At 46.1% G+C, this 22,912-nt stretch overlaps 1 protein-coding gene across 1 annotated transcript; it reads left to right on the top strand.

The window, feature by feature from the left end:
* The first annotated feature begins 2,622 nt into the window (after nt 1–2,622).
* Nucleotides 2,623–11,653, top strand: Hbn (aristaless related homeobox homeobrain). Its single transcript, XM_076388975.1, has 4 exons — nt 2,623–2,950; nt 6,563–6,828; nt 10,271–10,358; nt 11,043–11,653. The coding sequence occupies exons 1-4, from the start codon at nt 2,878–2,880 to the stop codon at nt 11,504–11,506; spliced, it is 891 nt and encodes a 296-aa protein (XP_076245090.1). The 5' UTR covers nt 2,623–2,877; the 3' UTR covers nt 11,507–11,653.
* Nucleotides 11,654–22,912: the final 11,259 nt, after the last annotated feature.

Here is a 22,912-nt window from a genome sequence, read left to right on the forward strand (position 1 = left end):
CTGCACAGGTAGACGAATGATCTGCTTAATGACCGAGATTCGGTGGGATAATCTTGCTAGTGTGAAGACCGCAAACTTTCGACAGTGGAATTTCCAATTATCTGTACCAACTATTTATGTATATATCGTCGAAGTCTTTAATACCCTGCGAGCAAGTTAACATCTGCTAAGTATTAACTGTGTGCTGCTATTTTTCCTCAGGGGGTCCTGATTCCTTTCGATCGTTTCTCGAATGCACCGAGACAGTTTGACGTTCGTATTTAAGTAACAAAAGATCAAAGTGCATGAGAAATGATTAAATAGTCGACAATCGAATTTCCAAAGTCGTGGACGCTATTTTATTCTAAAAAGTGCTATTGAAATAGTCTCCTTCCGTTCCATTTTGCAAAGATTAGTTCTTCGATCGACTTTTAGCATGTAAATTTTATCCAAGACCAATTTTCCGCCACCCCTTTTTTTTTAACAGAGACTCCGAAATTGTTCATTTCACCCCGCACGAGATAATCTATTTTCGAGCGTATGTAAAATCGCAGCGTTGTTTTTTCCCCCGACAAAGCATTTTGTTTTCAAAATCATTCGCGTAAGAGATATTTTTTTTTTGAACGATATGTTGCCGCGATATTCCCCAAAAATCTGGTTTGTAGCGTCACGATCGTCGAGCAGTGACCCCCTCCGCTTTATTTGCATTATAAAGCCCACTGTACAAAAAGGGAGGGACGGGGTGACACAATGTACACCCACACCTTTCCGTGATTGCCGGAAGATACTCCGTTTCGTTAAATAAATCCGGAAATTTAATATTCACTCGACGCGAACTCCCTAATATCTTGTTGCAACGATCTCATTTCCGGTAATTACGCGAAATTTCAACTGTGCAATTACACGACTTTGCCGCGTTCGTTCAACAATTCGCGAAAGATTTTACAAATGCGCATCGCAAAATTAAATATTAAATTAAGAGGAAATTTTGTACCTCGCTCACGAGTATAAAAGTGTTCCTCGCTGTCAAATGTCAACACGTAATTTACGACAGTCATTTTTGGTCATTAACACTGCGATTATCAAGCTCCCATTCCCCTTCTTCCACAGAATTTATTGCCCATTGCACCTTACCTTAAAATCGGTAGCGCCTGTTTATTGCACCTTAACGATTTACGACTTTTGCCACCAGTATCGAATTTCTTCGTACTCTCGTGCAAGATTCAAGAATTTTCTCCACCACATTTCAACTTCCTAGTTATAAAAAAACGTAACAGGTTGTTTCGACCAACAACGACAGTGAATTGGAGCAAGGATTCGCCAAGGATCGCTGAAAGTTTTCCCTAGGCAGGCATTCTTCGGATTAGTGGTGGGTCGACAAAGGCAGATTATGAAAGAAGATTTTGTAAAAAGGATGAAACTCAGGAAAGTACCAGGGAGGGGTGGAATTTGGGGAACGCGTTCCGTTCACGGAGCCCAGGCCTCGAGCCGCGTCTTTAGGGATTAGATTACCGATTCACGCAGGCCGCGTGGAAAGGTGTTGTCTTAGAATAAGTAGGATAATCGTAAGCAAATTTTCGGACCGACCCTATTCGTGGACGCCGATTAACGAGGCGACCTCGTTTCTCGTAACCGCGTCGAAAGCCGCAGGGTTCCAGTATTTCCGGACTACCTGAGGCTTCCGTTAGTCTCGCGCGTAAGCTGTTCACCAAGAAATTCTGAATGAATGTGAAAACAAGCCGCCGTGGTACGAAGAACGTCATTAGGAATACTTAATTACCGATTCGTGAAATAATAATTACGAAAGGAGAATGATTAATCTGAGTGGAATAATGAAAAAGCCTAATGCATTGAGCTATACAAGGAAACACTTATAGAGTATCTATTTATTAATTAGTTATCATGTATGACTGATTTCAGTTGGCAAAACAGAAACTTCGTATATCACCAAAATAATTTCAATGTTATATAAATAGATCCCTCAAACAGAATATCAAAACCAAGATCCAACAGAACGCAGTGATCGAACTCGATCACTTCTCAACCATAAATCCTCCCGAAGAAAGGGAAACTTCCAGTCCTACCTATGCCAGACGAGAGGCTGATTAATCTTGATGCCTAAAAATTCGCGTACACCTGAAGACGCGGTAAATAATCTGGCATCCCGCGAGCGAGGGGCAGAAGTAGAGGCAGAGAAGAAATATCCCGCCAGTGGATCGAAACCGAAGCGTTGGAGGGAACGAGGAAACGAAAGACAGAGGAAAGGGACGGACGCAGGGAAGAGCAGTCGGCGCGACAGAGAGGGCCAGAGGATCGGATAGAAGGAGGAATACTCGTTCGGGAGGGGGTAGGAGAAGGAGGTGGAAAAAAATCCGGGGATTTACGCGGAAAGGGCAAAATATTCCCCGCCCAGGCCTCATTCAACCCCCGAGTGCGGGGTGGCTTTGGGTGAGAAGCGCGCGCCCTCATTGGCGGGGAGGCTAATATGGCGGTGTTAGGGGTTGCGAGGTGGGGCGGGTGTATGCGATATTAAGGGCTGCTTTCATGTCCGACGAGCCAGTTGGTGGTGCGCCGTCGATTGACGCATTTTCTTTTCGAAGCCAGAGAGACAGTCGCGTGGAACCTCGCCGCTCGTTCGCTCCTCGCTTTTCGCGCTCGCGGTTTCTCTCTCCTCTCGCGAGGCCGTGCAAGGCTCTCTCCACTTCTCTTTCCATTACGCGCGCCAAGTTTTCTCACGAGGCTCCATCTGTCCGCGGGAACAGCGGGAAATACGATTTTCTTCGGGACCGCCGATGAGACGGCATTTTACGCCAGTGACCTGTCGTGACACGAACATTTCTTCCGGTTGCCTCTTGGCACGTCTGCGACTGTGATTTCCGGCACCGACGCGGCTCCAGCATGGCGCAAACATACAACCAGAAGAGGAACGTGTACAGCATCGACCAGATACTGGGACACGGGAAGGACGAAGGTACGATTTTATTTTTGGTGCTAAAAAGGGTAAACGAAATCGGGGACTCAGGGGATTGAATCGTCGCGGGTGCCTAGACCATAGGAATTGGTCATCGTTGTCACGTTGATGCTCGCGCAAGGGGATGTTTGCTTAACGATCACGACGGAATAATCGTTGCCAAATAATTACCGTTTCCAGTGGAACTACTCTATTTAGAATGGCGATTGTGGCCAATAGCTTTGTATTTGTCTGACAGTAACGTACCGCCAGGTAACATTGCGTCATTATCTAATATCTAATATCGTTAAGCAAACTATGGTCTCGTTTACCAACATTTTATTACCCGCGTATCGATCCGGTCGCGATTGCGATAAAAGAAATAGTTTCTTTCTAACTGAAACAAAGTGGGTTATCTGCGTTAACCCATCGCCAGTTGGATCAGATATACGGCCCCGTAATTGCACGCCAATTTAGCAAATGGAATTTTACCGATTTTCGAAATCACTACCGATCGATCTTCTGGTCGATCGTGTTCCATAATGGAGAACGCTTTGAGCCAGCGTAGCCCTCCGAGTAATCGCCGCGTTAAGGACGCTCCTCTCCTTTGCCCAAGCGCGTCGGTTAATTGTCGCAGGCATTTTAAAAGGCTAATCGAGTCGGGACTGAAATCTGAGGCGACGATCAACGCGACGTAAATTTACGGCACGGACCGCGACACGCGAACGCTGCATAATGCACGCTTGTTTGCGAGTCTATTTTCCGCGGGGACCGCGTGTAAACGCACGAACACGCAATTATTTCATTAAAATATCCTTAGCCACGATTTCTCAAGAAACCTTTCGCGATCGCCTGAAAATAACTTGAATTTCTGCGCTCGCGATCAATCGCCACGTTTTCTGTATAAAATCGCCCGACATAAATAGCTCCACGACACGACAACGTAATAATTAACACGTGCACTTGCCGCCTGTACGTTTCTTAAGCGGCCAGGCCAGGGAGCGCGGTTGATTTATCGTCACGCTAAGGGCACAATATTTTTCCGCGATGTCCGAGGCGATTTTAACTCGATCGCGTCTCGAATGCCCCTGGGGGGAAGAGTTAATAAACTCGGCAGGAACCTACGCTTATTAAATTTCCGCGAAGAAAGTTGCTCACGGCAATTTTTTTCGCTCGATAGATTATCCAGGAGAGTTTAACGATGAACGTATTACCCGTAAACCCTCTTAAGGATTTTATTAGATTTCCAGCGTAAAGTCCGGACCTTGTATAATCCGTTCCCCGCAAGTGTATCTTGTCCTTAACTCGCTGTGTCCACAGCGACGATAGGGGCGACGCAGGGTGAAAAAACTGAAATCGTTGAACCCATGCTAATCGATGTTCCAAAACGATTCTCACGTCTCTGAATAATTCCATACTCTACCTACATTTCACGATACACTCGGGTATACAAATAGTAGCGCAGTCAACGGTGATCTCTATTCGCCCATGGACCGATTATTGGTGGAGGGTTGATTGCGGCGTGCAGAAATCAGGATGTGTTTGCGGATTTCGATCGTTCAGTCGTCTAACATAATTAATGCGTCTGATAATACTCGTGGTTGAGCTCGAGATCGCTGGCCGAATTTCATTTTCGATCGATCTCACCTGGCTGCTGGGATATCGGGGAACCACACGCGTTCAATTACACGGTGAATGTCTTGGACGAGGGGAGAATGAGTATAGGGCATGTGGTCATCACGGGCACGGTAAATAAATCTTTAATTTAGCGCCAGGTCCGCCTTCACTGGTGACCCACCCTCTCTGCCGGCTGGCAACCCCTATCGGTGGGCCGTAGATTTAATAAAAAGCAGCGGAGAGTTAGGCATCAAGTGGGTGCCCCATTGTGCCCTAGCATGAAAACATAAAAATCTCTCTATTCACCGTGGATTATCCGAGCATTGTTTGCGTAAATGTTAGTGCGATTACGCGCACACGTACGCACGTAGAGGGACGGGGAACGCACGTCGAGCACACGTAGGTCTCTCTCCTCTTTACGTACGTCGCCGCTACGCGCTGCGTGCCCCGTTCGAACGGTCTCTTGCATCATCGCAACCTATCGTAACTGCCAGTTTAGAGCGGCGGCAACGAAAAGTAGGATTAACGTTATTATGCAGGAGTAGTAAATGCGCGTCTAATTAGTTGGAGCAAGCGTGTGTAAGGGGATGATGAAAACGGCACGCGATGGGCGACCTGCACAGAGACTGAAACTCGTGTAAGCCGAGGACGGTGGTCGTTATCGCGTTATTATCTAATTTCGCGAGTAATTTTGGTCTGTAGCGAAATCTAGATCGTCGCCCCTCTAATTAGATAGAAGTAATACGGATTAAATGGAATCGACGTCCGCAATGAACTTAGGATCTCTGTTCTGCCTCGCTGTGTGTCTATTTCAAAGGCTAATACGTAATCGAATGTACCGTGACGTTTTCCTGGAGTTCTAATTTAAGAACTATAGCACCTCCAGCGGGACTAAAAAGCGCTGTTCCTTCGTTTCTTACTGTATAAAGCGGTAGACTATTTCAGTACAGTAACCCTCAGCTTTCAGAATGTAGTTGTTTCCTAATCCGCTCCTAAAAAAGTAGGCACATTATTTCCACCATCAGGAAGCAGAAATCTATATTTTGCGTGTAGTTTCATTTCAACGAGCCATCTAACTCGCGTCAGTGCTTCCGTAAGGACGAGCACGGAAAAAACGAGGCAAAAAGGGAGCGAGAGGAAGAGAAAGAGGGCGAGGCGGGGGTTGGAGGATCGTGTGTTTCACGGCTACGCGCAAGGGTTGCATCGATGGGGGGCACCGTGGGGGTACACAGCGATAGGACATGCACTCGTGATATTTGCTAATCACTGACGGCAACGGTTTTTAAGTACTATCGAGCGTGTAGGTATAATGTACAGGCTCGCATCGATGCGTCATATTTCATATATCGTCGGATGTACAAAAAATGAAGCGCTGGGTGAGGCTTAAAATTGGCAAATCCGCCAATCGGACATCATCGGCGTATCGGGGGCGCCAGTCGTTGCGCGGCTTAAAAATGAAATTGCACCCACACCGACCCCGCAGCATCTCCAAACCGTCCCCCTCCGTCGTTCTCCTCGCGCTTCCCGTGTGTACCAGCGAAACGTCAATTTCGTTTTGGCAGCGCGGACGATTCGGCTTAATCGCCCCGATCCTCTCTTGTGCTCAAGCATCGAAGGCCCGCGAATCGTTTGATACGCGCATCTGTCCGAACTTTAATACGCGTACAAGGCTCTTTAACACCATACGGCGGTCCATTTCTAGTTCTCTATCGTTAACGATTTAAGGCTGGCCATGGTGGCGCGTCTCGTGGTCGCCTATTGATCTCTATTGATTTTGCTTTATCCTTTGACTTTGAGATCGGTAGGTATAGATTTGGGGATACTTTGAGTAGTCATTAATGAGGGAGATATAGAGTCTGTTCTGGAGCCGACTTGCTGCACTGGCGTATGCATTATGTCTTGTCAAAGGAGGGAAAATAATTGCATGAAATACTTATTTTATTTTTACAGTTACTCTGAATTGTATTTTAGATTTGGTAGACAGTGTTTCATAATTGTGAATTTGATTTTTTCCAGATCATGCAACATCGTCCGACGCAATCGGTGATGGCGGAGATACAGAGCTCGGTCACTTGAGTGATCATCAGATGAACGATTCTCTGCACGATCCCTTGAATCTAGGGGAATCAGACCGACCACGCAAGGTTCGGAGATCTCGTACCACCTTCACCACCTATCAGCTCCACGAGCTCGAGAAGGCTTTCGGAAATACTCAGTATCCAGACGTATTCACCAGAGAAGAACTAGCGATGAGGTTGGATCTCTCAGAGGCTAGAGTGCAGGTGAGTTCCATTATTCAATTGAAACAAATCGTTTTTCCGATAACTAGTTAGTTAGACATCCACGAATTTTTGCGTGAACTGTAGGTTTTACTACTGTCACACATTTTTTAAATTACTTATCACTTTTTATCGTCTCCTTAATTATTAAACCAGCTATAGGTATCTCTATCTAGCCCTAATTCAGATCACACATGCTAATAGAAATACCTAGGCTTAAGCAGACAAGGTTTCATCATGCCATGAGAATAACTGATTACAATTAATTTGTAATTATGAGCCTAGAATTGACTAAGATCAGAAATTTAGAATAAATCCCAGGAGAGAAATTCAGCAAAAATCAGTGCTTGAAATAACATCCCTTCTTCCATCCACGCCCAAAATCGTTTCGAAACTCCCTTCATAAACGCGCGGGAGCTTCTCGAGGATAATATCGGAACGTAGAAAGCCCAGGCGGTGAATGAGCCGCAACCTCAGCGTGGGCCTCTCAACTAATTACACACTATTGTACCGAAAATCTGCCGCTCCTCATCGACGTCTGTAATTTCGTGAAAGACGCGCACGCCAGACCGTGCTCCCGCTACGAGGATTAATTTCATGCGAGCCAGTCGAACGCCAAAGAGTGTACGGGGTCGTAATCTGCTTTGAAATTATTTTCCAGCCGCGCCTTTTAACGGGCTGTGTGAGAGAACACCAGGTGCGTGTGTTGTGACGTCAACGAGCGAAAGGAGAGAAAAAAGGAGGGAAAAACAAAAATGAGCAAGGATTCGCGGGCGCATGATTGTGATTTCCGAGCGATAAATTTAAAAACGGCCCGATAACTTCGTAGACGCGACTCGACAGCGTTTTTCGGGCTGCGCTTTTTCATGGATTAAACAGTCACGTTTTCACGCGAACTCTACATGCTCGGGTTTACACGGGATCGATAGAAGGTCGATTTAAAAACGATAGGCAGATGGTGTACTCGATTTCAACAATGTTATAATCTACTTGACAATTTTTCCGCCCTCCCCTGTTTGCTCCTTTCGAGTGCGCCAGAACGCGCAAAACGGTAGTTGCGGACCGAGTGCTAATCCGAACAGGGAGGGAGAGAAAAAAATCGCGCGGCCATTTAGCAAATGCGTTCTCTCATTAAGGCTAATGCCATTAACGTCGTCGCAAATTTCCACGGGTTTAAAAAAAACATTCTGTTTACGCGCCTCACACCCTTCTGGAGATCCTCCGATCGCGTCAGCCTCGACGATCGCGATAAATACCTCCGTCACCCCGTTCGTTTGTATTATCATTTAATCGGCCACAAAACGAGCACCGGTTACGTGACGCGGTGGGATCGCAACAGCGGCAGCTGGTATTGCCGCCAGGGCCATAAATTATGACTTTTCCATGGATGGAAATCGGTTACTCGATTAGCGTAACCATTCTGACACCCTCGTCGTACGTACACGACGAAGAAGCGAAGAAAAGACAGAAGGGCGACCATTAGAGGGACGGAGATAGAGCTCGAGGACGAAGGGGGTTGGTAGGGGATTGAGAAAGAGGAAGGAAGAGAGCGAGAAAGAGCAACGCGTGTGTCTCTGTGTAGGTGTGCGCGCGTGTGTACAGCAGAGAGAAGGGTCGTGGATAGAGCCGTCGTCGAAGGGTGGCGTGGAGTTGAAAAGAGACAGAGAGCATTCCGATTGGCCCATTGTGGTACAGCCAAGCGACAATGCCGGCAATTGGCCGTCGCTCGACAAAACCGCTAAATGATCCGCCGCGGCGCAGTGGTGCCACGGCCACTTTATTTCAATCTAGGAAATCCTCCGCTACTCCTCCCTCGCCGCCCTCAATTCCAGATGCGAAATTACCCATTTTTCGGTATTAATGGCCGGCCGATGTATCGTGTTCGATCGACGATCGGTACCCGATGGTAATGGAATCGCGAATCGCCCCCTGCCCCTTTCTATCGCTGCTCCTGTCTGTAAACGTTCGGTATCAGACTCCCGCTTTCGCTTTTCCCGTGAATCTTAGTCGAGGATTCGTTTGGAATTTTTGAAAAGCGTGTCTCTCTTGTTCCACGTACCCAAGTTGTTTCGTATTAATGAGAATTGTTTAAACAGTGGTTGCCGTAAGGTATTGTGTAGCAGTTGAGATAAACTAGATTTGAGGAGGTAAGATTTGCGGGGTCTGGGAATGAAAAAAGTTAACTCGTTTAGCGAGCAAGAACGCTAACAGGAAATTTGCGGTGGAGATGGTGGAAACGTTACACTCGAGAGTCCCTGCGGGCTGAGAAACGGGGGATTCAAACTTTTGGGTTCGCGTTGGGTCGCTTAAATGACGCGCTGCAAGGTTTGCGAGCACTTAGGCGTTAGCGGGGTATTCAGGAGCGATTAAATAATTAACAGCAATTAGGCAATTGAATTTCCCGCCCCGGTCTCGCGGCGTTCCCTCGCTTCTCAGCTGGCTGAACGTTCCACCCAGTCACTTTCAAACTTCCCTCGATTTTCACCATTATTTCCACGATATTCCTAATTTCTCTTTGAAGATCTGTCCATCGGCTTCGAGGGTCCACAGCGTCCACTTCTGGCCCCCCTCTTAATACCTTTCAATTGCAAAATCGAACATTTTCCGATTACTTGAGTCAACCGAAGAAGCATCGTCGAGGAATCTCGAGCGACCCAAATTCGTCAGAAGGAATATCGAGTTACCTCGATATTGCCAATCCTCTCAGACTGTAGGAGAATGTTCTCGGTGAGAAGAAGCGTAATCTAGCGATCCACGCGTAGGGGGATCGATAGCGTGAAGACGGCGTCGGCTGAAAAGCACTGGATTTTCTACACAATAGAGGCAGGATGTAAAATGCAATCTCCCTCTTTCTCTGTCTCTTTCGCGGGTCTACTGCCAGTGGCCACGAAAAATCAGAGCAGCTCAGGCGGAAAGCGAAAGCATTTATATGGCAACGGGGCCAGCGGTAACGGCGTAACCGGAGGGGGGTTTCGAAGGACGGCGAGGGGCGAGGGCAGGGGTTGCCGCCACTCAGGGGTACGGAGGAAATCAGGATAATTGTTAACAATTAGCTTAATCAACCTCGAGAGCAAGCTTTTGTTGGGTGGTTCTGATACGGCTGCCTGGGGTTCTCATGCGTCTCTCTCGCGGATTTTCTTCCGAAGGAATAACTCGATGATTTCGTGTGACAATTGCTCCCTCCGTGTGGAAACAGTCCTGTTGTGCTTTGTATAAATTAAGATTACACTAATGACAATTTAGTCTCTTGCAGATGCATTAACAAATGCACAGCGATAGAGAAAATCCTGTAAAATTCAACAGATTTTCCTTTCATTTTCTCATACAAGTAGCGACTAATACTCACTTCTGACAATTCTAGTCTCATAATAAATTGCAATTTCATATAGTCTCTTATCCCATAAAAAGGAATCTGATTTAATTCTTCTATTTTTCATATTTTCAGGTCTGGTTCCAAAATCGTCGCGCGAAATGGCGTAAGAAGGAGAAGGCCCAGGGGAGAGACATCAGTTTCATGCACGTGGAACAAAGCGGTGAGTGCGTGCTCGAATTTCAATCAGTCAAAGCTGCCCGTCTCGCGAGTCGAGTGACAAGCGACCGAATCGCGGGGTCTGTTTGTTAATATGCGAGCAGGCGATGCGCGAGGAACGTTACGGAAGGGTAGATGCAATCGACGCCAATTACATCTAATTTCAGTGTCGGCCATCGTGGCCATCGCATGCGCGAAACGGAAGCTCGACCGTTTAATTTTTCATGAACTGCCCTATCAGGGCTCAGCTGAAACTTATTCCTATGCGACTGGCGACTCTCGGAGGACAAGCGGATAAATTTTTCCCCATTAGAACACTCCGAATTAACTTTTCTAGTCGTATTTCATCGATAACTCTAAAAAGTATTAGAACCCTATACTAAAAGCAAGAAAAACAATCTAGCGGGAGAATCAGCTAGAAGTATCAAAACTTCTATCAAGGAAATTTGCAGTTATTTTAACGCGATTGTAAGAGATATTCAACTTTCATGTGTTCAATCAGCTTCCAAAGGAGCTAAAAATCAACCCCCAAAGTTCGATACGCCTCCATGGCTCAGCTGGAACGTTCCTATATTGTTCTATATTGTCCCTAGGAGGGCACGATTGAGTCGCTAAAGGCCGCTTCAGTTCCCTTTCGAAATTCACAGAAACAACGGACTAAAATCCCTGCAAAACGGTGTGATTGCAGGTGTCAACGAGCTGTCCCTTCACGCTCGGCTGCTCCAAAGCGCCGGCAGTGTGCCAGGTGCGGATCCATCGGGTGGACCAACGGGCGCCTTTCCCTGGTTCATCCCGCCTGTGTTCCCACCACCGTGGCCAGCCAGCGCGCCGAAACTGCCCCCGTTGCACGCGATCCTGTCGCAGTACATCGGGCTACCCCTTCCGCAGAACCTGGTGTCCCTGAGCACGGTCCTTCCAGTGGGATTGAACCCTGCCTCGTCCCTGAACCACAATAACGTGAATGGACACACGCTTGGGAGCCACTTGCACGGCCACCCTTTGAACCTGGGCGTGCAGAACCTGCCGCAAAACTTGAGTTCGAAGCACGACAAGGAAGAGGACTCGGCCTCGTCCGATGACGAGATCAGGAGACAGAGTGCTGAGGTGCTCCGAGTGAAGGCTGAAGAGGTCCTGCGCAAGGTGGATAATTAACTGTGGGGATAGAGATGTCTTGTAAATATCTGGAAGGGTGATCGGCGAGAGGAGACACTGGACGTCCCTGGGGATGTCGATGGTGTTTGCAGCGTAGGTTTTCAGACAGCTGTCGGAGGTTTGGTTTTGGATAGAGGGGGGATTTTGATGGAATCTTGTAAATTTTATGGAATGTTGAGACAGAACAGTGTATAAAGGATGTAGGAACTTTTTTGCGATTGGCATCCTTGGGTGGAACCTAGTCGATCTGGACGGTGTGACTGAGATGAATGTCTTGGTTGCAGACACAGTATTAGAGATTTGTTTACGTTGACGTGGTAAAGTGTTGCTGAAACCGCTGGCGGTATTCTGGGCAACGTTTTAGGAGTATTTTTAGTTTTTGAGACCCAGAAGTTTTTGTTATTTTTTGTACCTTTTAGTTTTATTGGTTCGAGATGGAATAATTGTGTGATTTTGGGGTCTATGTGTTGGTAATTTCTAGAGAATTGCGAAGTTACAGATATCCCATTCTGTTTGGATATAACGAAGAGTGGACGCGGAGAATGTTAGTCAGAGATGAACTTCCTTAGACAACCCGGTTTCTTAGAAATCGCACAGACGATCGACACAAAGTGTAGAGGGCAAAGAACTTTTGTAACATACATGTATAATACGCAAACGTATAAATACATATAAGATACTTATAGTTTCCTTCATGTAAATATGTAGCTAATTAATTATGTCAAGAGAAATATATGACACTTCAAAAAATCATGAATCTACAATTACCCCTTCTAATGCATACATTCATTCTCCAATCTCTCTCCATCTTTTACTCTTCCTCTTACCACTCAAATAAAAAATTACCACCCCAACTTGAAATCTCTTCCAATACCCACCCCATTCCTCTATACAACGTATTACCATCACCAACACCCGATCAAAATCCTCGCCTAATGAACGTATTTTCACGAAACACCCCTTGCCCGCCCCTTGCCTAATTGTCCTCCTGTGAGAACCTGGTTAACGCGGTCGCGCGACAAAATCGCTTTCGTGTCATTAATCATGAAAAGATTTCGCATTGGTGGCGTCGTCGGACGATTTCCTGAATTCTGGATTGCCAGGGGGGGCAGCTGGCCAGGGGACCCTAGCTACAGGACACAGGGGAAGGGGGACAGACTCGATTCCCACGGACTTTCGGTGTAAACATCGACGGTGGCGTTTAATCGCGTCGCCACCCTTTCGTCCGCCTCCTCGACGACTTCCCACGTGGCTGGTCAGGTATATACACGTCGGGGACTCGTCTGGTAACACGCACAACGGCAATTACAATCTAACCAATTTATCCGTCTTATCAGAAATTTATCTGGGAGTAAGGACGAACGGCCGAGCGACGACACCGCCGCGACAATTATCGTTATCTTTATTGAACCCGCGCGCGCGCAAGCCCCCGCGAGTCAAGGGGGGATGGAAAGCACGGGGAAGTAATTATTGCGCCACCTGCGCTGCTGGGACGATCGTCATCGTTGTCCCCGATAAGATCGACCGATAATACCCACGAGTTTGCGGGAAACTTGTTGTGGTTTATTTCCTGGGGCCGAGCTTTTGTGTTCTATGATATTCCAGCCTCGTTTCTTTTCCTTTCGCTTCCCGAACCGACCGTGGGACCTCTGTTCCCGTCTTATGGGGTGTCGCCTAATTATAAGGGACATTACAGGCTATCCTGCTCGTATTAACTTGGACGATAAATTCCACGTTCTCCTGTTATGCAAAGGGTGAATTTGTTCCATGAATTAGACGTACAGAAGGGGGAACATGGGATTAGTTGTCGAGATAAGCGGATGATATTCTTGTTAATATTCAGAATCGTTTTTTTTTCTTTAGTATTTGAGCAGTTTTTCTATTAGAGAAATCACAGGGATTAAATAGAATTGTTACTCTAGAGTATATCTGTCTGGTAAAGACAAATTTCGCATACAGTTTTGGAAGAAACATTCAAGACGACGTCGAAGTAGAGAACAAGTGTGCTGTACTTGAGATACGTCCGCAGACATTTTATATTCGCAACATTAGAAAGAGCACGCGCATGCTTTCGAAATTCCTTCCCTCCCCCTTGCGTTTTAGCTCAACAACCGTGTCGCATAATGCTGTAAAGTTCCGCTAAATGGAACCACTAGAAGGAGAAAGAAATGCTCCGGGTCCACTTTTGCCCTGCTTTCATTCACTCGGCCGTATCGTATGCGTTCACGCCTATACCTGTATCGATGGTCGCGCGAGTCACGCGGCTGTCAAATGATACTTTCATTCTGAGATTCTATATTTGTCGTACAAACGCGTTTTCGAATACAGTAGACGTTAAAATGTAAACGAAAATATGACTACTGAATTTAAAGCTTAGCAGAGTGAAATAATTTGAAGCTTTTACAGCTTTTGACAGACAGTATACTATAAGAATTTAATGAACATGTATCACAGGGATACGTTTCTGGCGTCAGTCTGATGGGGGAGGTTCAACTACCAATTACCAAAAACCTCGCTCCTCCAACGAGAAGACAGATTTGCCTTCTTCTTCCAATGCCTCTTCTTTTTTTTAACCACGTAATCATATGTTTTAAGGGGTTGGACGAGGGATCAGAGTTGAATACCACTGATCGCGATCGCGACGGCTACGAAGGACAATTAGATTAAAAGCAGCGCCTCTCGCGGCGGCTTGAGATCCATTAGTGCCCATTGTACCACCCCATTTGTACCCCCGACGTACCACCCCCGTGTGCCGTTACTTCAGCCCCTTCCACCTTCTCCCCCTGAGCACAGCCACCATCTCGAAGCCAGGTACTTATTCTCAATAGTAATATGCTCACTTCATACTTCCATCCCCTTCCCCTCTCGCCCTCCCTGCCTCCCTACCACCCCCTCCGCATCCACACTCTCTTTTCTCGGCTTCGACACCCACGAACACGTCTCTCTCTCTCTCTCTCTCTCTCTCTCTCTCTCTCTCTCTCTCGTTCTTTCATCTAACCCTGTTGCACTCGTTCTCTTCGTCTCTCTTTCTCTCTCTCTGCCTCCGTTCTCGAGAAGCGGAAAGTCGCGAGAAGTGGCGCGGTCTGAAAAGATTTCTCCGCTTGTGAAAATCACTGGCAGCTGATACGCGTCCAAGAACACCGCATTAATGATACCTTGAATGACATCAATTAGTCCATCTGCCATGATAAACCTCCATCGTCGAGATTACTACCTATTTTCGTGCCTTTTCTTCCTCGACTAGACGAGATTGCTCCGCGTAATCTTAACTATGGCAAACCTTGTTGCACGCTGGAGGAGCAGGAATGGTTACGTAGTGGATTTTCTTGCGAAAACCTAGTGTTTCTAGGAATCTTAGCGTTACTCAACCCGTTTTTTTGATACCCGACTGGTCTTCGAGGAATTGAATTTTAGTTTCTTCTTTTTGAGAATTGTCAATACTGTGGAAACGTCTTCTCACACCCCACACGCTTTGTCTTTTTTCTTCTTTGTATTGAAAAATGTCTGTCAAAATGACACAGAAAAGTGTGGCGTCACCTCTTTCCTGCATGATACATACGCGCCTCTTGATCTATTTCTGTGACAATAATTATTTCAGTTTGTTGATTCTTCAAGCACTTGCGTTGTTTCTTCAGCTCTTTCAATATGATAATTACCACAGGGAATATTTTACGCTTGCTTTACCTCGAAACGCAGATCCTCTCTCTCGTTAGAGAACCGTTAGAGAGCATGAATACGTTTGAAAACAATATAATATAAATGCAAGTGAAATGACTGTTTACTACTGTGTGGAAAATCAGGATCCTTTTCCATTCTCAAAAGTATTACGCACTGATTAGCATAAATTCTGGAAACTTAGTACAGATTCACAAACTCTGAACGTCGCGCGTTGGATTAATAATGAAAATATGTCACAGTTAATTTATAGCTTCGCGAATTGCTCGAAATACCGAATATGTTACCGAGTTCTAATTTCGAGGAAGATATCAATCTAATGATCAAATATGGACTCACGTACTTCATTTATTCAGGAGTTCCAAGTCTAAATAAACCATTGCGCCGACGAAAAGGCAGCCAATTAGGGAGAGCTAGTTTTCGCATCGGGCATTCCCAAAAGCGTCAAAGGAATGTTTCTGGGGTTACGACGGGGACACCCGCGGCGTAAGAAATTCCGCGCGAAGACGCAAGAACGGAGACGGTCCCGGGGCCCGTCGACGCGGATCTTTGAGAACTGGTCTCGTTCACACGTTGTGAAGCTGAGTGTACGATTATGCTTAAAAATTAGTGTCGTTGCGTTCTAACTCCATAGACGGGGTGCGTACACACTTCATTAAGGCCATTAGAGGGCATCTGGGCACAGCAAGGCAACGACCTGCCAACCCCCGAACCGATCTTTTCGTCTTTTCAGCCCCTCCAAGGGTGACCGACAATAATGGCTTTTACGCCGATAGGCTTACACCAGATACCGTGAGCACCCTGCGCCGCCTGCTGCCCTCGAAATTGAGATACCTGCGGTCCAAGGATTTCTTTTTTCTACCGTCTCGTTTTCTAACTCCCGCCACCTTTCGTCTGGAGGTCGTTCCAGACGCTGTTACCCTTCATTTCAACGATTATACAATAAAATTCGAACGCGTAACTCGGAGTAGAAGATTGTAGGTTAGGCAATTGCTGGAGATATTGCTGTACTGATAAGGATTATAAATGGGTTAGTCCTCGTAATTGGAGGGGAATGATTCTCGTACTCCATTAGGAAAATTAATATAACTTTTTGTAATTACTTTGAGCAGTGGATAATAGCGTAGAAGTTCGGTTTCTGAAATAGAAATCATCCCTCTGAATTAATGAAAATATTCACATTTCAATTTCTCGATGCATTAATAGGTTTCAGTATTTATGAATCTGTGAAACCACCTGACGTATGTGAGAGTTAAATCTTCTGAAATATTCATGCAGAACTGGGAAGACTTCCATATTTGTGGAGATCAATTACACTCTATTAATCCTTTCCGATGAAGAATGCAAAAAGTTATCGCGATAACTCAAGACGCGCTAGAAGGTCGGCCGTGATCCAGTTTTAAAAGGTTCGAGGTTGATTCCATCAAAGACACTTTTTCGTGAAGAAAAAAAAGAAGGAGAAGGGGCCCGACCGATCGGATGCTCCGGCTCGTTGAAAAGATCAAAGCTCGCAGGCATTCTAATGGATCGTGGAACGAGGTCTTTCACACTCGATCAATTTTCTCGAATGAGGTGGTTTTCGCGGAATAAAAGGTGCATCAAGCCATGCACGTACGCGACGCGCATCGGGGGTCCTCTGGCGTCTCCCATACGAGGTCAAAGGTGTCTAAACGCGATGAAATTCAGAAAGCTGGCGAATAAAACGCTCCGTATCATCGAGCCTCCTCTGTCAATTTTTAATTCTTCTACGTTCATATTCAGCTTGCCCCATTCAATACTTCGAGATTAAAATTGGAAGGTGTCTATGGCAATAGATTTCTGCTTAATAATTATCTTTTCCTGAAAAAATGAATTTCTAAAGAAACCGTATTAGTAATTTTGTAGCTCGAAAAGTAGCGGTCTGAAATATTTTTCTCAAAGGGAGAGCATACTGGTTAACAGCGACGTTTGGTGTACTTTACAGTCATAAATTAATCGCAGTACTAATTTCCAGCGAGGCGATGTGCAATCTAATAAAGCGTGAGACACGAAGGGCTGCGGGTACACTTTGATAAACCATCCGTTCCCCGTCTCTCGACTCGCCTGTAATATTACATTACATTAAGCTGATTATCTCTGTCGCGCGGTTGTACATACTTTTTTATCGGGCAGCCTTAGATCGCGCCGCAATTCACGAGGCTCGGTCTTTCAGCGGCGGCCGCTTCCACGAATAAAAATCGGGTTGCATCGTGACAAAAAGCGACGCGTTCTCTCAACCCCTTTGCCGGCTGGCTCGCTTTTGAGTCGTTACATTTAACAAAGACAACCCTCTAGCTTGGAAATCGTCTCGTTGTGGCGAATGAACGTCGAGATTTGATTTTAACCGTGCGCCACGCCGCACATAAAATATGGCGCTGCCTTCATTAACCCCTTACCCTTACGCCCTGGGGACATTTGACGCTTATCAAGAATTAGATAGCCCCTGTTTTAATACAATATTTCACTATTTTGGTGGAATACGTATAGGAGTCACAAAAAATGATTCCACCGAGCTATGGTTGACTTATTCTACTGAAATATCGAGGCTCCTAATTCTGCAACTTATTACACCTATTTTACATGACACGAATCAATGGCAAATATTCTCAATTTCTTCTATTCATGTTTTAGATCTCCCTTCCACAAACCCTCCGCCAATTATGATTTATACCGGAAGCCACAACAGCGGATACGCCCAAGGAGCAAAGTATCGAGTTAAAGCCCTTACGTTGAAAGGTATCGCTCCAAACAGAGGCTCCGATTCTCCCGTGACAAGCTATTTACAGTGATCTTCCCCTCAAGACAACTCGGCTGGCTATTAAGAAAAATCGAAGGCGCTCCAACGCGACGTTTACGTCTTCAAAGCATCGATCTCGAGGAAATCACCGATTCGACGGGTGGTAGAAAAGGAATCCTGCTGACGGCTAAGAACCTGCTGTCATTATCAAACCGTTCGCTGCTGGGCGAGAGGAGAGACAGCGAGAGCAAGAGCGACGGGTTCTGTATCCGTTTAGCCCTAAAGTGCTTTTACGTCGGTTTAAGGGGCGGGTTTAATGGCCGTTTAAGGGGATTTCGGTGGATAATTAGCGGTGCTGGTGGAAAAAAAAGAAGCGTCCTGTCCCCGGGTATGGGTACGCGCCTCTCGGTGTGAAAAGCCGCGACAAAGGGGGTCGGTTACACGATTACACTGGCGTCGAGCGGGGCACCCCGACGGCGAGTCCCGCTCGGCGATTGGTCGTACCGTCGCGAGTCCGTCGTTCCTATTGGCGGCACAAAGCCGATGCCGATCGTCTGGAACTCGAAATCACAACGGGCTCGTCCGCACGGAAGCGTGGAAGGAGATTTTTCGAGGGCCTTTCTCCTCAATGGGGTCCTATGACCGACCTCCCGCGGCGCCGCGGCAGATGCGGACACCCGGTATATGTATACGCGGATGAACGTGTATACTCACTGCAACCCGAATAATAATCTCGTCGCGCAGTGTTTGGCCACAGAAGTGTATCTTTTATTGTAATTTCAGTCGGCCCCAGAGGAACCAGACCCGAAAACGGACCCCTCGAGAGGTGTAAGCTTACAAGCTTTTCCTCTCTCGACGCGCCCATGCTAATATCCGGAGGAACCGTTCCGTCGCTATGCCAAGTACCACGAAAGAAGCCTCTGTTTGATTTTTATTTCGTGCATCGTCTCGCGTGCCTCGCTGTTGCGAAGTATCGACCGGTTTCGCGATACACGCGCCCTGTTACGTGTCGCAGCGCGAATAAACAAGAGTATTCTTTTTGATGAGACGTACAAACGCGATGAAGCTTTGTTTAATACGGCTATTTATCTTATCGCTACTCGGTAATGATCCGTGCGGTTTGCGACCTGACATTGCGATCAATTGTCCTGTTTATTTAATTGAGAAATACTGGGAAACGGGGCCTCTGCGATCTGGTACTTCTAGACAGAGTTTTTAGTTACATTTCATATTAATTGCCTTGTGGTAACAAGCTTGCTCGTGGAAAGAATTGTACTTGAAATATTTATTTTTAATTCTTTTGGTAATAGAGAAATTAAACAATGAAACTAGAGCATTTGATTAAATATTGAATCTCTCTCTTGCTAGGGATAATAATAGTAGCAGAGAACAGTGTTTACCACGATATGTTTCAAGTCATGGGGTAGAAATATTTCACGAAAGCAGTACGCTGAGTCTATAGGATCCTCCCACAATTAAGGTCACAAGCATCAGCCGATTTCTGCGTAAGATTCGTCGTCGTCGAGGAGCTCGCTTAATACACTCTGGCGTACGGTCCTTAAACCCTTTTGTGCTCGAGCACGTCGCTTTGAACTCGTCGAATTCGCCGAGAGAAATTGAAAGTATTCCATCGACGAGGACCGCGCGCCGCCCCCACCCTTGTAGATCGGAGATCGTCGAAGATTCGGTGAACAGAGAGAAATGTAGGACGAGGCAGAATGCGGCAACCGGTCCCCGGTGTTATTGATTTCATCTTAATCAGATCTCAATATCTCAATTACGTTTTGAGCCGGGCTTTCCCATTTGTTTGCCGGAGAGATTTTAAAGCCAGGGCCCATTGTCTGCACGCCACCCCTGAGCCTCCTGCACGGGCTTAACTTTTCATTCTCCTGTAAATTGCAGGTTCTGTATTACGGGTATGGAGCACGGGTGTAAATCGAATGAAACAATGGAGGCTGCCGTCTACACCGATCCTCGAATCCTGATTATCCGCCTAACGTGTCCGTCGAGAGAGGGAATTTAATTTTAACTCGAATCAGCTGTCTGTCGTCAATTATTACTCTTCCTTCCTCTCTTTTAGAACCGACTACCTTATATCTTTGATTCTAAGGCCTGGTAAACTTAAGCTTTTCGAGATTCACTTGCCTTCTCCAAGCAAAAGGAACTCAATTTGTGAGTCATAAGTAGAGTCATAAGTAACTAAAACTAGGGTAACATGTTTAATTAATAACTCAGTATGTAGCTATATAAAATTGGGTTCTCTTAAAGTTTGAATATTATTCTTTAAAAAAGAGTTAATTACAGAGCTTCAGAGAGAACAGTAAATAAATTATCACCGAGTTCTGTTTCGTATTTAAGATATCCCCTCTAAATTTTCGTACATTTAGTCATACTAAAACCACCGTGTTACACACCAGGAACGGAAGGTGATCAAATTCAGCCATCGACCATCGACAGTGACGAACGCTGAAGCGCGAAGTAGGTGTAATTAAACGATCGCGGGATCGTATCGGGTAGACAGTCGCGTCTGCGGTCTCGACGAGAGATTAACGAGCAGCCATTGTTATTTAATTGATTCCCGAATCTCTCCACGGGTCTGGTACTAATATACATCGCGTTCCACGAACTAATAATACATTATACTAAACTGTCGACAGGGCAGCAAAAGGCGTGCACACGTGTCGGCACGTGTACGGACGCCTCTCTCCTCGATTTCGTCCTTTTATTTAATTAGCGCGACTTCATGAACGCACCGCTCCATTTCCTGCCAATTTGACGGATCAACGAATCAATCTGGTCGCGTGAGCTGGAGCTAATGATAACAAAATTGATCGTTCTCCAATGAACGATATTGATTTCTCCGAACCCTACACTGCCAATGAGAACTATTGGCGATATTATCCTAAAATGAAGGGTGGAAATTTTTTCGCCAAAAAAAAAAGAAGATTACACGTACTTAAGATTGAATTGAATACTAGATCGATAAATTTTGAAACTAATAAAAGCATCGTATTTGCTCGTTTGATATTTCTAGTATTACTTACAGTTAGGTATAATAGTAGGTACAGCTGCACAGTTATATCTCCTCAGCCTTACCTCATCATATTGCAACAGCCATCAGTAACCCCAAAAACCGCTCGGAATGGCAGCAAACCGAGGAGACACCTCTCTCAAGTAACCCCTTGAAAACCATTTTATTAAAGTTTCCACGTCTTCGTTGGAAGACACGGAATGCTATCGCCAAATATAATAACGCGGTTCCGTGATCCCGGCTACGACAATTCCGCCCTGCAGGGGCCCTCTACTCGACAGGGGTCGCGGTCGCGCTTTTTCCAGCGGTGGCGAGAATTTCCTTAAAAAGCTGTATCAACGAGGCGTTCTAGGCTTCGCTGGTGTGCGTGGACCACGTAACGTTTCATCGAGGACGAGCACAGGGTAGCTGCGAAGATAGATGGAACCGCACATAGCGGACGCGGCGACCGCGGCAAGTTCCATTCACGCATACACTCGCTCGCAAACAGATTCCCGGCTTGAGTCGAATATATTGAAATAATCTGGGCAAATACGACAAGTTCGGTTATGAAATTTGCCGAAGGGCTTGTGAGCTCTCTCTGCTCCTGTCTCTGCTCCTCCGCCCCCCCGAGCACCCTTACCTCCTGGTCCCTTTGCCGCCTCCCCCTCCGAGCCCCTTTCCACCCTCCCCCAACCACCCCCGCCTCCTCTAGCAACCACCAACTACCCCGTCACTACGGCATCGCGGATCTCCCCGACCTGCTTCAAGTGATATTTGCTCAAAATCGGTTCAATAGCAACTTGGGTATTCGCCTGTTCCTCTTATACGTTTCGGGGTACCCCTCACATATAATGTCTACACACGCGAGCGCGGGCGCGCGCGAGCACGCCGCTGTCTACGCGGCTCCAGCCTGTTCCTCTGCCGTGTCTTTGCCAGAATGGGTTGCGTGGGTGTGCGTGAACGCGGGCAAATACGGTTTCGTCATCGTCGGGATAGAATCGCCGAGAGTAACTCGGTTTTGGGCGAGTTCCTCTTCTGGGATGTCGAAGTGGAGTGGTTTCTGGGGGATGAGTAATATTTCGGGGAAGTTGGCATTTTTTGGGGTACTTTTTGGGGGTGATTTTTAGGTTACTGATTTATGGATTTGTAGTGAATAGATGAATTGTGTGTTTAAGTGTGATGCTGATTGATTTGTATGCGAAAGATTTGCAGACAGGTGTTTTAAATGTTAATGGAATTTTAATGAATGTATGTTCTTAAGTATAACAATAACGTGGGGATCACGTATAAACGTGCGAAACGGCGAGCGTACGTGGATTTATAACGCGCGTAGTCAAGCAGAAATCGAAACCTTTGATACACGGGGTGGGACAATTAAACGCTAAACTACCCCTCGAGGGCTCGGGCGCACCCCTAATGCGCTCTTTATGGCGACTTAATGCCCCTAATATTGCATGCGACCCTTGTTTATACCAGTTCAGCGCTTCCCATTTTCGTCCTGTTTTCACTTACGTATCCGCGTCTACACGCTCACGGGGCGAGTCTCTACGCTCATACACGCTCGAATATACACTCGGCCACATGTAAATCTCGGTTCTTCTTCCACAAAATTCTCAGCCGGATGACCGTGCTCGCGATACGCCGTATCACGTGGTTCGTTTCCTCGTAAAGGCGAAAAGACTTCACATTTAATGTTCCCTAATAAGCTTTAGTAATAACTGCGTGAATCGTTAAAAATGTGGGTAATTACGGGCGTCGTAAAGTCTTGCATTTCTATCAGATTTCTAAAAATTATCATAAGCACGAAGATAAATCCATATAATCATATTCTATCGTTTTAATCTTTAGTGTTCTTAAATTTTCATTAGCCTCTTGCCATCCAAAAAAAATCAGAGACTAATTTGACAATTATTGAGACATACCCATCGATGAGTCCCTCAATTTCCTTCTTCAGTTAAAAAAT

This window comes from Calliopsis andreniformis, chromosome 12 (genome assembly GCF_051401765.1).
Source record: "Calliopsis andreniformis isolate RMS-2024a chromosome 12, iyCalAndr_principal, whole genome shotgun sequence".
Lineage (NCBI taxonomy): Eukaryota > Metazoa > Arthropoda > Insecta > Hymenoptera > Andrenidae > Calliopsis > Calliopsis andreniformis.

Bases quoted from the DNA above. Each gene is read 5' to 3' on its own strand.
- Hbn (XM_076388975.1), top strand. From the start codon at position 2,878: ATGGCGCAAACATACAACCAGAAGAGGAACGTGTACAGCATCGACCAG. The intron at 2,951-6,562 runs GTACGATTTTAT...GATTTTTTCCAG, and splicing joins GGGACACGGGAAGGACGAAG to ATCATGCAACATCGTCCGAC. The intron at 6,829-10,270 runs GTGAGTTCCATT...TCATATTTTCAG, and splicing joins TCTCAGAGGCTAGAGTGCAG to GTCTGGTTCCAAAATCGTCG.